Raw genomic sequence first — 15542 nt, forward strand, 5'->3', positions numbered from 1 at the left:
GAGAGGTTATTTTCTTGGCACCACTCCAACAAGGCCCTCACCTCCTCCCTGTAGGCTGTCTCCTTATTGTGGGTAATCAGGCCTACTACTGTTATGACACCTCCACCGTGGGGCTCTATTCTTGCAATATTTGTCAGTTTCATGTAATTATGAAAATGGCAGTTTATTAGGCATCAGTGGTGGTAATGAAAATCCCAATGTGAATAGTGAAAAACTTCTAACAAATGTATGAGTGACAGTGAGTATCCTGGTGCTACCACCAATGTAGCAAAGAACAGAAAAATCACACCGAAAAACAGAAGTGGTTAGGACAGAGAGAATTTAGACAGGGAGGCTGATGAAGGCGGCAAGGGGTTGTTGTTGTCTGTCTTCTCAAAGTTGCATCCCAGTTTTAGTACTCCCGAGTGGCACAGGCGGTCTAAGGCATTGCATCTCAGGGCTAGAGGTGTCATTACAGACTCTGGTTCGATTCCAGGCTGTATCACAACCGGTCGTCATTGGGAGTCCCATAGGGCGGTGCACAATTGGCCCAGTGTCGTTAGGGTTTGGCCGGGGTAGGCTGTCATTGTAAATAAGAATTTGTTCTTAACTCACTTGCCTAGTCAAATAAAAATGTAACATTTTACTCTTCTCTCCTTTCCTTAATCTGCACTGCAAAATGAGAAGACAGTTTAGGTGGGAATAATATGGAGATTGAAAAGCCTACCAAAAGCATTTGCTTCCACCTGTCAAGCTATCCATCATGTCAGATCAGTGAGGATGAAGTAAATTATACCAGTAGAAGAAACCATGACAAACTATTGAGATGCAGCCAGCCCCAAGCCTCGTCCAAGTGCGCGTCCAAAACAAGACGAGTACGAGCCCGCCCACAGTCACGTGTAAAACGTGCGTCTCTAAACAGCAACGTCGGAGTCTAGGGTAGACTATTCTTGAGAGATGAAGAATCAGACAAAGAAGGATAAAGAAATAATTAGAACTAGAAAAACGCTTGCAACAGACGAAATAAGGAACTGAATGTGTAAGCTGACTTCTTGTTATTGCTGTTTCTTTGTGTCTGTGTGTGCTAGTGTCTTTGCAAAGGCAAGAAATGGAGGTGAAATGTGTTCATGTTGGAAGGAGAGTGCACAGGAGACCAGTTGGCTAGCATGTTAGCAAACAAACAATCCGCAGTCATGAAGTGCTTTCCTGGTAGTAATAATCACAGGGATGACATTTAGAAACGAGCTGGGTAAGTCTAGAGCAGGCAGTCACCCCATAAGGTTTTGGCAGAGCCAGTTCGTATGCTAACGAATGCACGAGATTGTGGGGGGAGAAAGGGACGACGACGCTGAATTGCGACAGTTCGCGAGACGTAACGACAGGTGGACAACGTCTTCCCACGGTTAGCATAGGTCTATTTTGGAACATCCTCAAACTGCCACTGAGATATTGACCATTGAGATATTGACCATGAACTCAGACTGAAACAAGGCAGTCTCTGACATCAGAAAAGTTATATGGAATTGAAATGTATGTACAGTATTTGGATCGTGAATTTTACACTCAACTCAAGCATATCATTTGTAATCTAATTTCATGAAGTTTCATCATGCCTAATTTTTTTAGATTATTATCTGAATTCTGGTTTGGTGATAATCTAAATAGTGCCTAGCTAGTGACATCAGCTAATATTGCTATAATGACTAACAATGCAAACTTTTTTGGGGGGGCAACTCAAGCTTTATTTCTCCATTTTGTTTTTTTCCAGGTAACACCAGCAACATTTTCGTTTCTCTCCCCTAGTTCTCTCAGGCACACTGACATTAATAATATTAAACAATCACCTTGTGCCTCTGAAACCTGCTTTATAACAACTAAGGATAGTTTTATTCTTAGCTTAAACCAAACCAGCAATAGAAAAAGGATCCTAACGTTTCCTCAGATTAGCCAAAAGCAGATTCCAAAAACACATCAACACTAAAGCCTACAATGCAGTAAGAAAAAAGGTAAATTTATCACAAGACTTGTTAATAAAAATATATATAGTATTTAATATCAAACTGCTGGCTGAGTCCTACAGGTGCCTGATTACACTAACCTAAACCATTTTAACTATTGATCAATAAAAACAGTTACAAAGCATCTATACGTTCCATAAAAGCTAGCCCAAATAAATTAAACACATCCAACAGTCATTGGAAGTCCTGTTTACCCATCATGGCCTCCATCACCCAATCATCTGACCCCGAGATCCCAGACAACCACAAAGAGAGCTGGCTGGCACTACTTGCCGCAGCGGAGGGATATTGTCAGAAGTCAGGCTGCGACCTGGCTATTCTTACAGCCTGTAAGAAGTTCTGGCCATCTGTAGTGGAGGGAGATGAGAGGAAAAGGGAGAGTGGCAGTGGCTTGCCTGCCGGAGGCCGGAAGTGGGATTTCTCCTATCACGTGTGGGGTCAGGGGGCTTTGGCTGAGTCTTCGCGGCGCTACATGGACGACATTGCGGTGCTACACTCCACATCTATGCTAACGGCGCATAGATATACACGTCTGAGTGCAGGAGACGGAGGAGCTAAACTGGTAGTGGACATGCCCACTGACAGGGCGGTGAGTAGACTGACTCAGTCATTTTGTGCCATTCAATGTGGCTGTCATTCATAGTGCTGTGTGTGATTGTAAAGTTCTTAACTTCTCTTCCACAGGGCCTAACAGGTGAGGGTGGGGTGGGAACCATCAGCCCCAATACCACACTCTATTCGCAAAGCTACCCATCAATCTACCACTCAGGGGCTGTCATTGGTCAAGCTGCTGGGCAGCATGGGAATGGAGAGAGGGAGCGAGAGATGGCTGTGATGATACAGGAGGCTGGACGAGGGAGAGACATTCCTGGAATTGGGGACTTGGAGGAAGAGTGTGAGGAAGAGGAGGACATGGACGAAAGGAGCCGTAATCTGAATGAGACTGCAGGTGAACACAGCTCTGTGGGACTATTTTATTTTTTTTAATCTTCAGGTCTGAATGACTTTGTAAATATTAATCTCTCTCTGCTTCAGGAGTGTTTTCCATGGATGAGGACTCGCTGTCTCGTGACTGTGAACCATTCTTTGAGTCCGATGGAGAGGAGGAGAGCACTGATGGTGAGTGTGTGTAGTAATATTAGGTAATGATGATCTAATGCTCTTAATATGTGCCTCCTCTCTGCTCCAGGCTCGTTAAGTGAGGACTGTCCTCCTCCCCCGCGCAGCATGGCCATGGGGCAGTCATTCTCATCCCGTCACCCCAACCCCATGAACATGGCCCGCTCTCTCCCCGTGTCTGTTCCTGTGTGGGGCTTCAAGGGCAACAGACCCCACCAGGGAGAAGGCCATAGTGGGGAACGGGTCAGTCAACCTTCATTTAAAAACATACAGCTCACTTTCTCTCTGTCAATCAGTCATTCTGACACACATACCCACTAACTGTCTCTGTGTTGCAGGCTGGTGTAGCAGACCTGGATCATATTGCTGCCAGCATGAAGGCCCTGTTGGCCCCAGGAGCCAACGACGGAACAGAAATGTTTGGAGGACTACCTCGCCCTCGCCTCAACACGGGAGACTTCTCCCTCAAACATTGAGAGAGCCAAAGAAAGTGAGGGGATGAAGGAGTGAGAGAGTGTGTGGATGAAAGAGCTAATTGATTGGCTGGCAGGTGGAAAAGTACCCCAGTGTATTAGCTAATCACTAACCCCAAATTTGGTAGTAACAACAGTGAACCCAGAGAGGATTAACTGACATAACATATGCTCGTATACACACTAATATCATTTTCAACACATTACCTTACACCCATAAACACTACAAGACAACTCACTACACACAACTTCAAATGTGCTCACCCACTGTACTGACCAACATGGACACTAACATATTGAAATGTTTCTAACTGACACAGGTGTTGAATCTGTTGTGGGACTTTGCCAAGTAGATTCGTGGAGGATGGGTCACCCTTCTAGAAATGGTTGGCTCTAGGGGGCTTTTTAACATGAAGCCTGTAGCTTTTCAAATTGTGAGTGAAGGGCACCATGTCTCCATGAAACATGCCTTTTTATACTTCTACCTTGCCAATGAATGACTGACTGGTAGAATGATAGTAGGTGTACAATCTCTGATATTGACACTTATTATAATAATAATGTCCTTCAAATGTGTTGACTGTGAGAGCGAGAGAAAGCGGAGGAGGCAAACAGAGATGTATCTATCATCTCCCAACTTTTCAAAAGCAGATAAATGTTTTAATTTGAGTACCTGTATGGTTTAAATTAAGGAACAACATCCGTGAATCAGGCTGTTGGTTCTGACACTGAATATTATTTGGATGCAGTATAATGGCTGTCCTAGAGAGGGCAGTATCAGATTAAGAAATATCCTGAACAGAAATAAACACATGTAAAGTGTTGGTCCCATGTTTCATGAGCTGAAATAAAAGGTCCCAAAAATGTTCCATACGTTACAAAAAGCTTCTCTCATTTTGTGTACACATTTCTTTACATCCCTGTTAGTGATCATTTCTCCTTTACCAAGATAATCCATCCACTGGTGTTAACTAAACAGCAATATCATTTATGTATCTTAACAGGTGCACATTGTGCTGGGGACAGTGAAAGGCAACTCTAAAATGTTTCGTTTTGTCACAACACAATGGCCACAGATGTCTCAAGTTGAGGGAGTGTGCAATTGGCATGCTGACTGCAGGAATGTCCACCAGAGCTGTTGCCAGAGAATTGAATCGTCATTTCCCTACCATAAGCCGCCGCCAACATAATTTTAGAGAATTTGATAGTACGTCCAACCGGCCTCACAACTGCAGACCACATGTAACCATGCCAGCCCATGACCTCCACATCTGGCTCCTTCACCTGCGGGATCGTCGGAGACCGGATACCCAGACAACTGATGAAACTGTGGCTTTGCACAACCAAATAATTTATGTCAGAAACCGTCTCGGGGAAGCTCATCTGCATGCTTGTCATTCTCACCAGGGTCTTGACCTGACTGACTAAAGTAGGTAAATGCTAACCTTCAACGGCCACTGGCACGCAGGAGAAGTATGCTCTTCACGGATTAATTCCGGTATCAACTATACCGGGCAGATGGCAGACATTGTGTATGGCGTCGTGTGGATGAGCTGATGTCAACGTTGTGAACGGAGTGCCACATGGTGGGGTTATTGAATGGGCAGGCATAAGCTACGAACAATGAACACAATTGCATTTTATCTAGGGCAATTTGAATGCATAGAGATACTGTGATGAGACCCTGAGGTCCATTGTCGTGCCATTCATCCACAGCCATGTTTCAGCATGAAAGTGCATGGCCCCATGTCACAAGGATATGTAAACAATTCCTGGAAGCTGAAAATGTCCCAGTTTTTCCATGGTCTGTATTCTCACCAGACATGTCACCCATTGAGTATGTTTGGGATGCTCTGGATCGTGTACGACAGCCGTGTTCCAGTTCCTGCCAATATCCAGCAACTTTGCACAGCCATTATTGGAGAGGATTGGGACAAATTTCCACAGGCCGCAATCAACAGCCTGATCAACTCTATGCGAAGGAGATGTGTCTCGCTGCATGAGGCAAATGGTGGTCACACCAGATACTTTCTGATACACTCCCCTACCTTTTTTTAAAAAGGTGTCTGTGACCAACAGATGCATATCTGTTTTCCCAGTCATGTGAAATCCATAGATTAGGGCCTAATGAGTTTATTTCAATTTAATGATGACCTTATATGAACCTTAACTCAGTAAAATTGTTGCATGTTGCGTTTATATACATTTTTTCAGTGTAAATAATTTAACTCTATTGTTACACAGTTGTATTTATTCATCACATTCATACATGACCATGGTTCAATCAGAATTGTTTTTATATAAGCTATGAATTTAAACTACACACCCTACTTTAACACTAACAAACTAGTGCTGTAACAAAAACGACTGACTGTACTAATAAATAGTAATAGTCAATATAATAAAAATTGTCATTCTAAATATAATATAACCTAGTAATTCATATGTATGTTGTCCTCATGCAACAGAGGGATAACAGCAACACTTAAAACCATAGACATGATGTGAACAGATTATTTGATTATTCTCTGCTTCAATTCTGCATTCTGACACCAGTGCTTGTTCTCCAAATATTAGAAACATATATCTTCTCGTTCACTTTACCTCCCTCTCTTACAAATTCCCTGACCCATTATTCCATCTCTCCTTTCCTACACCCTTCTTGTTACTGTCCCTCTTTCTTCCGGATCCAACAGAAGGATTTACTGCCAACCCAGAAACAAGGCAGAATCTTCTCTTTGAGGTCAGTTTTGAACTTGTGTATCAGTCGCACCGCCTTCTCCGCCTCCCCTTCTCCTTCCACGATGAAGAACTTGATGATGCCAGCGGGCTGGTCCAGGTATATGCTCATGGTGTTGCACAAAGGGAGCCCGACCTCCACGTTCTCCCCGTTGTGCCAGACTTGGTAGCAGGAGCCGGCCCAGCCCGCACCCCATGAGCATTCGTTCTCCCCCAGCCCACATGGCCCTTCCTTCCGGCCCATGCTCTCGTACACTGCCCCAATCACCACCCAGCCGCCATAGTCCACCTCCCAGTACCCTCTCTGCCCCAACAGACCCTCCTTACACAGCACCTACACAGAGTAGAGAGTGGATAGTAGAAAGGGTATATTAGAGATGTCTTAGAGCCAGGCATGCACTGATGGCATGTCCAAAACGGTGGGCACACTTTAGTTACACAATGGCACTATGATGTGTGCACTGTAACTGATGATGGCAGACCAACCTGTGGCGAATGCTCATATCTCTCCGGTCTCATGGGGTATGGACACACCTCCTCTGACATACGCGACACCTTGAGGTTGCTCTCGGATATCCACAGCAGCTTTTGGGCCGTTTTGTCATCCAGGGAGAGGGGGATCCAGTCTGAGGGGAGAAAGAGAAACGATGAGGTAAAGAGAGAGGAATTGAGTTGAGTGGTTGGATGAATATGGATGAGAAGAAAGGGTCGGATAACAGATAAGGTCAGATGAGTACTGCGATATTATTGAGATTTGTACAATCTCTTGTGTGTAGGCCGTGAAGCGGATATACTGTAAGCCAGGTCATAATTGTGCATTTCAACATTGTATAGGCTGTGGGAAAGCAGGATTTAGCATCAAATGCATTACAGAGAGTGAGGCCCAAAGTGATAAAGAGCCAATTACATGGCCTTACATTTCATGAGGTCAGCCCTGGTGGTGGGATCATGAATATTGGGCTCGTACACCGGCGGCACCTCTGTTATGAGGAGAGAGAGAGATAAAGTGTGAAATCCATTAATGGTATACTGATGAGATAATCCAGTTTGAATTACACCACCGGTCTAATGTAATTCCTGGATGCCATTGTTAGTCAGGATTTACAAAGGCTTTTCAGTACTTATACATGCAATATTACAGAAATCATACCTGCAGGAGCTGCCTGGGATTTTCTTCCTACAGAAAAAAGGCAAAAATGAATTTTCTTTCCCAAGTAGAACATTATCTTGTGTCAGATTGTTGTTATGTATTTATTCACTGTGCATTTGCAGAGGTTGTGCTAGTTGCAGTTTGTAGAAGTTGTGTTATGTGCAGTTTGTAGAGGTTGTGCTAGCTGCAGTTTGTAGATGTTGTGCTAGCTGCAGTTTGTAGAGGTTGTGCTAGGTGCAGTTACTGACCATGATTCCTTCTCTCCTTTCCTTCTCTTCATCTCTCCTTTCCTTGCTTCTATCTCCCTGCTCCTGCCACTCTCTGCCTTCATCCCCCCTCCCTCCCACTATTTGCCTTTATGCCATATATCACTTTGGAAAGTGTGTGCTATTCGGAGTCTTTTTTCTTAGCACTGATTAATGTAGTTTACCCATACCAGCCCAGGTTTGGGTTACGGCTTTACATCCGCTAAGGACACACATCACAGCCACTGACACCAGGGGTCAGGCCGTTATAAGATTACAAGTTGTGTGTGATGGACATTATTTCACGCCACTGACAGCATGTTTGTCTCTGCTGCTGAAGTACTCTAGATGTTGTTTAATCTCCAGTTCTCCCTCCTGTCCAATCATTTGTCATCCCACTTTCTCAGAAAACTGGGTGCTATTGCTGTTTCCACTCGGACTGTCACCATCAGCCAGTCTCCTTTCGTCTATGGGCGACATTAGCTCAAATGACATGATTTTCACAGGGTCATCCATCTAATTTCAGCTCATCTCTCATTCTCACCTATCAGACTTAATCTGTTTTAATTGCCTCAACAAGGTTCACATTAAAGTCCCTTGATATACAGGGACTTGTGAATACCCCCCCTTGGTATTTTTCCTATTTTGTTGCCTTACAACCTGGAATAAAAATAGATTTTTACGGGGTTTGTATCATTTGATTTACATAACATACTACTTTGAAGATGCAAAATATTTTTTATTGTGAAACAAACAAGAAATAACACAAAAAAACTGAAAACTTGAGCTTGCGTAACTATTCACCCTCCCACAAGTCAATACTTTGTAGAGCCACCTTTTGCAGCAATTACAGCTGCAAGTCTCTTGGGGTATGTCTCTATAAGCTTGGCACTGGGATTTTTGCCCATTCTTCAAGAATGAACTGCTCCAGCTCCTTCAAGTTGGATGGGTTCTGCTGGTGTACAGCAATCTTTAAATCATACCACAGATTCTCTTTTTTGTTTCTTTTTTTTTGTGTGAATTTTTTACCCCTTTTTCTCCCCAATTTCGTGGTATCCAATTGTTAGTAGCTACTATCTTGTCTCATCGCTACAACTCCCGTACGGGCTCGGGAGAGAAGAAGGTTGAAAATCATGCGTCCTCCGATACACAACCCAACCAAGCCGCACAGCTTCTTAACACAGCGCGCATCCAACCCGGAAGCCAGCCGCACCAATGTGTCGGAGGAAACACCGTGCGCCTGGCAACCTTGGTTAGCGCGTACTGCGCCTGGCCCGCCACAGGAGTCGCTGGTGCGAGATCAGACAAGGATATCCCTACCGGCCAAACCCTCCCTAACCCAGAAAACGCTAGGCCAATTGTGCGTCGCCCCACGGACCTTCCGGTCGTGGCCGGTTACGACAGAGCCTGGGCGCAAACCCAGAGTCTCTGCTGGCACAGCTGGCGCTGCAGTACAGCGCCCTTAACCACTGCGCCACCCGGGAGGCCCATACCACAGATTCTCAATTGGATTGAGGTCTGGGCTTTGACTAGGCCATTCCAAGACATTTAAATGGTTCCCCTTAAACCACTTGAGTATTGCTTTAGCAGTATGCTTGGGGTCATTGTCCTGCTGGAAGGTGAATCTCTATCCCAATCTCAAGTCTCTGGAAGACTGAAACAGGTTTCCCTCAAGAATTTCCCTGTATTTAGAACCATCCTTCAATTCTGACCAGTTTCCCAGTCCCTGCCGATGAAAAACATCCCCACAGCATGATGCTGCCACCACCATGCTTCACTGTGGGGATGGTGTTCTTGGGGTGATGGTAGGTGTTGGGTTTGCGCCAGACATAGCATTTTCCTTGATGGCCAAAAAGCTACATTTTAGTCTCATCTGACCAGAGTACCTTCTTCCATATGTTTGGGGAGTCTCCCACTTGCCTTTTGGCAAACACCAAACGTGTTTGCTTATTTTTTCCTTTAAGCAATGACATTGTTCTGGACACTCTTCCGTAAAGCCCAGCTTTGTGTAGTGTACGGCTTAAAGTGGTCGTATAGACAGATACTTCAATCTCTGCTGTGGAGCTTTGCAGCTCCTTCAGGGTTATCTTTGGTCTCTTTGTTGCCTCTCTGATTAATGCCCTCCTTGCCTGGTCTGTGAGTTTTGTTGGGCGGCCCTCTCTTGGTAGGTTTGTTGTGGTGCCATTTTCCTTCCATTTTTTTATAATGGATTTAATGGTGCTCCGTGGGATGTTCAAAGTTTCAGATATTTTTTTATAACCCAACCCTGATCTGTACTTTTCCACAACTTTGTCCCTGAACTGTTTGGAGAGCTCCTTGGTCTTCATGGTGCCACTTGCTTGGTGGTGTCCCTTGCTTAGTGGTGTTGCAGACTCTAGGGCTTTTCGGAACAGGTGTATATATTCTGAGATCATGTGACACTTAGATTGCCCACATGTGGACTTTATTTCATTAAATATGTGACTTCTGAAGGTAATTGGTTGCACCAGATCTTATGTAGTGGCTCCATAGCAAAAGGGGTGAATACATATGCAAACACCACTTTTCCGTTTCTTATTTTTTAGAATCTTTTGAAACAAGTAATTTTTTTCATTTCACTTCACCAATTTGGACTATTTTGTGTATGTCCATTACGTGAAATCCAAATAAAAATCCATTTAAATTACAGGTTGTAATGCAACAAAATAGGAAAAACACCAAGGGGGGTGAATACACTTGCAAGGCACTGTACCTCTTTGACATGCCAGCGGTTGACAGTTTGGTCATCAGGTATATGCTTGATTTGCGGTAAATGGTTTGTTTTCTTAGATAACTCATTGCGAAATGTCAATGAAACAGTAAAGCAGAAGTTGTTGCAAATGTGGTCCAAAGGTATGCTAAATGTGGCTTTGTTCATGTCATTTTGATTGGTCCAAATATTTCTTGTGATACCTTGTGATGGCTTACAATACAAGGGTGTTCTCAGATACATGAGTCCTGTTCTTCATTTATTTCAAGTTCCCTGGGTTTTGTTGACTCTTACTTTTCATCTACCAGTATCTCTCAAGGGACTCATTCACACACAAATTCATGTTATCTGTACCAGGGCTCAGAAGAAGTCAACCATAGGTTTGAAAATGCACTGACTGGGGTAAAGGTTTGTTGACATGTCAAATCAAATCAAATTTTATTTGTAACATGCGCCGAATACAGCAGGTGTAGTAGACCTTACCGTGAAATGCTTAATTACAAGCCCTTAACCAACAATGCAGTTCAAGATATAGAGTTAAGAAAATATTTACTAAATAAACTATAGTTAAAAAATATATAACAATTTGAATCAAAAAGTAACAAGAAAATGACATAACAATAATGGGGCTATATACAGGGGGTACCGATAACGAGTCAATGTGGGGGGTACAGGTTAGTTGAGGTCATTTGTAAAGTGACTGTGCATAGATAATAAACAGCGAGTAGCAGCAGTATAAAACAAAGGGATGGTGTCAATGTAAATTGTCCGGGTGGCCATTTGATTAATTGTTCAGCAGTCTTATGGCTTGGGGGTTGAAGCTGTTAAGGAGCCTTTTGGTCCTAGACTTGGCGCTCCGGTACCACTTGCTGTGCGGTAGCAGAGAAATCAGTTTATGACTTGGGTGACTGGAGTCTTTGACAATTTTATGGCCTTCCTCTGACACCGCCATGTATATAGGTCCTGGATGTCAGGAAGCTTGGCCCCCTACCTTCGGTCAGATGCCGAGCAGTTGCCATACCAAGCGGTGATGCAACCCATCAGGATGCTCTCAACGGTGCAGCTGTAGAACTTTTTTTTTTAGGATCTGGGGACCCATGACAAATCTTTTCATTCTCCTGAGGGGGAAAATGTGTTGTCATGCCCTCTTCACAACTGCCTTGTTTTTAGACCATGACCAGGAACTTGAAACTCTCGACCTGCTCCACTTCAGCCCGTCGATGTTAATGGGGGCCTGTTCGGCCCTCCTTTTCCTATAGTCCATGATCAGCTCCTTTGTCTTGCTCACATTGAGGGAGAGGGTGTTGTCCTGACACCACACTGCCAGGTCTCCTCCTCCCTATAGACTGTCTCATTGTTGGGGGTGGCCCGTCAGGAAGTCCAGGATCCAGTTGCAGAAGGAGGTGTTAGGTCCCAGGGTCCTTAGCTTAGTGATGAACTTTGTGGGCACTATGGTGTTGAATGCTGAGCTGTTGTCAATGAACAACATTCTCACATAGGTGTTCCATTTGTCCAGGTGAGAAAGGGCAGTGTGGAGTGCGATTGAGCTTGCGTCATCTGTGGATCTGTTGGGGTGGTCTGTGATCTGTATGTGGATTGGAGTGGGTCTAGGGTTTCCGACATGATGGTGTTGATGTGAGTGCTACCAACGTGAGTGCTACGTGGCGGTAATCATTTAGGCAGGTTACCTTCGCTTTCTTGGGCACAGGGACTATGGTGGTCTGTTTGAAACATGTAGATATTACAGACTCAGTCAGTGAGAGGTTTAAAATGTCAGTGAAGACATTTGCCAGTTGGTCAGCGCATGCTCTGAGTACACGTCCTGGTAATCCATCTGGCCCTGAGGCTTTGTGAATTTTGACCTGTTTAAAGGTCTTGCTCACATCGGCTATGGAGAGCGTGATTACAGTCGTCTGGAACAGCTGGTGCTCTCATGCATGCTTCAGTGTTGCTTGCCTCGAAGTGAGCATAAAAGTCCTGTATTGACGCTTTGCCTGTTTGATGGTCCGTCTGAGGGCATAGGCGGATTTGTTAAGTGGCTTGATTGAACCATTGTTTGTGGTAAAAGTGTTGGGATTGGTAAGAATTTCGAGCCTTCTTTTTGTAGTGTGGTCATTGAACAGTTTTATGCAGTAATATTGCTGTGATTTGACTGTTTTATACAGTAATAGTGTGGTGATTGGTCAAATTTGCAACCCCTCGTATAATATGCAGAATCGCAGAATTCCAAAATCCTGGAGGGACTGATATGGGTATTTTCTCCTTTACATAACACACACGTGCACACATAGGATACCGGTACGCACGTGTACCCCTACACACCCACCCACGTGAGAACTAGGTACAGAGTGAGCGTTTCCATTTATTTTCTACATCCATTGCAATGCCAACATGCTCTCAAATGCCCTAAACGCGTGTTTGAGGATGTCGCTAGATAGCAAGCTTTCAGTGATGGAGGGGATAGCAGAGAGCGTGAGCGATATGTCTTAATGGTTCTTCCTGACAGTCTGCACCATTGCAGGAAGCCAGGGCCTTTGCTAACACCAATGAATTACTTTTTAGAGGACAGGAGGTCTACTGGTCATTGATCACGGTGGCCCTGCCAACACATTGCTGGAATGATTGGCCAGTCTGTCCTTTTAGCCCAGCTCTCTTGCGCAGGACAGTCCATCCTGTCTGAGGGAAACCTAACTCTCCAGCTTTCACGATGTGTCTGCCCAGTGGCGGAGAGGGAGCCGACAGGATGATGAGAAAAATGTGAGCTTGTTACAACATCAGCAGAGGCAAAGCAAAACTGGGAGGATGAGCAAAGGAAGAATAAGGCTGAGAACCTCACTGTCTTCCTTGCTTGAAGCATGTGTACCAAAAAAGCTGCCACATTACTGTATGCCCAGTTTAGAGGTTATGATGTATTTCAACAACTTCCCATCGTGGTTGGCTGAACTCTGATCCACTGGTCTTTCCAATAAAGCTTCCATGTTTGTGACTTACACTCCACTGTATGTGTCCTGAAGACTGAACAGCTGCACACTGCCCCAAAGAGATTAAAATGACTTTGACAGAAAGGCATGCATATAATGTATACTGTGCTGAACAACAAGTAGAAGTAATGATCAGGCAAGAGAGAAAGGGAGAAGGACATCTGATCTCTGGAGTCGGGACGTGGGTAGTAGGAAGGAAAGGGGTTGATGACAGGTCACTTAATCCGTCATCCCTCCCCATACTCTCCCGGAATCCTCCCTTATAGGGACAGAGCGATGGGAGAGGGAGGGACACAGAGAAAAATAGCAAGAGTCGGCTAATGGGATAACCAAGGATAGTTAGTAGATGGCAAAAGTAAGACATTGATGGAGGGTGTCACCAAGGGATTCAGGAGAATCATTGCGAGGGTAGAGAGATTTAAATATACATTTTAAAGAGGGGATTGGCAATTGGCGGCTCCCCCAAAAAATGTAATAAGCCTTACTGTTGCAAGTTAGAATAGTAGAATACACAAGGTGCAATTTTGAAATTTGGTTCATCAGCAGTTTTTCTCTTGTTATGTCAGACACTGATAGTCACTCAATCAGCAAAACATTTGTATATTGGCAAATTAGTCTAGCGGCCAGCTAGCTACTTAGTAATCATGGTCGGAATATCGGCTGGGGGTGATTTTGTTAGTCAGTCTCACTCAGATACCATAAAACCTGCAAACATTTCTCTCCACCCTATGGAAAAATGTATATAATTGCAGGAAATTAGCTGTCAAACAGCCAATTGTTTCTCTCCGCCATCTTGGCAAAATGAGTACAATTACATGAAATGAGTTATAAAATTGCTAAATCGTCTCTCTGCCGCATGGTAAAATGTGTAGATTTGCAGCAAACTTGCTTTAAATCGTCAACATTTTCTCTGTGCCCCGTTTCACAATGTGTGGAATTGCACAAACTTAACTCTAAAACGCTGTCAAGAGGGGGGCTGCTGAAAAATGTTGCTAGAACAGTAATGTGATGGGAGCATTTGACAGGCAATCTTGCTATTTGAAAGTGTCTGAATGTTTCACAGGCAGTATACAGTGCATTCTGAAAGTATTCACACCCCTTGACTTTTTCCACATTTTGTTACATTACAGCCTTATTCTAAAATGTATTAAATACTTTTTTTCCCCTCATCAATCTACACACAATATCCCATAATGGAAAAAAAAACGGGTTTTTAGACATTTTTGCAAAAAGGGAAAGGAAAACATCCAGAGTCACCATGGAGTGAGACATGGCTGGTTATTATGAGCGGGGCCCGGCAGGGGTGGGGGGGGATATGAGTGGGATCTGGCTCCCCTGTGGAGGATAAGCCCAGCCAGATACCCTGCTGCTCTCAGTGGGGTCAGATTGACAGATGGATAAACAGATACTCAGAGAGATTGATGAGTTGACACAGAGATAGAGACATTTAAAGAAAGAGAAAACGGGTGGATGAATGTTCAGGCACATAGAGACAGTGGCAGAAAATGACAAACAAGGGAGGTTGCTACCTCAGGTCAAACATACGGGTCAAATGCATTGGAATCCATTGAACCATAAATCTAATTGTGAAATCATAGGATTGAATTGGCAGGGGAAGGGTTGGAATGGAAGTCCAACAGTATTGGAAACAGCATTTGAATAGATTTCTTCTGATCTTGGAAAAGTTTGTCCATTTAACCAACATTTGTCAATTTTTTAGATGTTTTTGAAGATGAGTATGATTTTTATTCACAGTAACAACGACATTCCGGACATATGATAGGTGTGCTGCGGATGGACAGAAGCTAATCGGAGAATGAAATGAAGACTCCTCCCTGGTAATTGGAGGAAAGCCAGTCCGCCATGTTGAGGACATCTGTAGATGCCTTTCAGAGGCCAGGACGATGACCCCTCTGACATGGTAGAAAAGAAGCTGCTTATGTTGGACGTGCTCGTCGGTGGTCTGCGCAACCCCCCTGGATGAGATGGAGCTCTCTGCCCGGATCGGGTTCGGGAACAGCGGGATCCCCACTGATAGGGAGATCACGAGATGTGACGGAGATAGGTGAAGGGAGCTGGCCAAAGCTCAGAACCATCCCTTTGCCCTCTG

At 44.3% G+C, this 15542-nt stretch overlaps 2 protein-coding genes across 2 annotated transcripts in view; one reads left to right on the plus strand and one right to left on the minus strand.

Moving 5' to 3' along the window:
* Positions 1 to 861: 861 nt before the first annotated feature.
* LOC110538608 lies at positions 862 to 4467 on the plus strand. Its single transcript, XM_021625523.2, has 6 exons — positions 862 to 1018; positions 1748 to 2586; positions 2682 to 2946; positions 3033 to 3116; positions 3187 to 3359; positions 3455 to 4467. The coding sequence occupies exons 2-6, from the start codon at positions 2197 to 2199 to the stop codon at positions 3590 to 3592; spliced, it is 1050 nt and encodes a 349-aa protein (XP_021481198.1). The 5' UTR covers positions 862 to 1018; positions 1748 to 2196; the 3' UTR covers positions 3593 to 4467.
* Positions 4468 to 5822: 1355 nt separating this feature from the next.
* The window catches only part of LOC110539178 (tripartite motif-containing protein 16-like), a 14168-nt gene continuing 4448 nt past the window's right edge, over positions 5823 to 15542 (minus strand). Inside the window, exons 2-5 of the mRNA XM_021626138.2 lie at positions 7479 to 7505; positions 7246 to 7308; positions 6815 to 6954; positions 5823 to 6662 (exon numbers count right to left, since the gene is read on the minus strand). Coding sequence (XP_021481813.2) covers positions 6255 to 6662; positions 6815 to 6954; positions 7246 to 7308; positions 7479 to 7505 — 638 coding nt within the window. The 3' untranslated portion in view covers positions 5823 to 6254. The remainder of the gene's footprint in view (positions 6663 to 6814; positions 6955 to 7245; positions 7309 to 7478; positions 7506 to 15542) is intronic.

The sequence above is a fragment of the Oncorhynchus mykiss genome, chromosome 12 (genome assembly GCF_013265735.2).
Source record: "Oncorhynchus mykiss isolate Arlee chromosome 12, USDA_OmykA_1.1, whole genome shotgun sequence".
In the NCBI taxonomy this organism is placed as follows: Eukaryota; Metazoa; Chordata; class Actinopteri; order Salmoniformes; family Salmonidae; genus Oncorhynchus; species Oncorhynchus mykiss.

What these genes read in the sequence shown, in the direction of transcription:
- LOC110538608 (XM_021625523.2), top strand. Translation starts at nt 2,197, where the DNA reads ATGGCCTCCATCACCCAATCATCTGACCCCGAGATCCCAGACAACCAC. An exon ending in AGAGGAGGAGAGCACTGATG is followed by an intron (nt 3,117 to 3,186) that starts GTGAGTGTGTGT and finishes TCTCTGCTCCAG; the next exon opens with GCTCGTTAAGTGAGGACTGT. An exon ending in AAGGCCATAGTGGGGAACGG is followed by an intron (nt 3,360 to 3,454) that starts GTCAGTCAACCT and finishes TCTGTGTTGCAG; the next exon opens with GCTGGTGTAGCAGACCTGGA.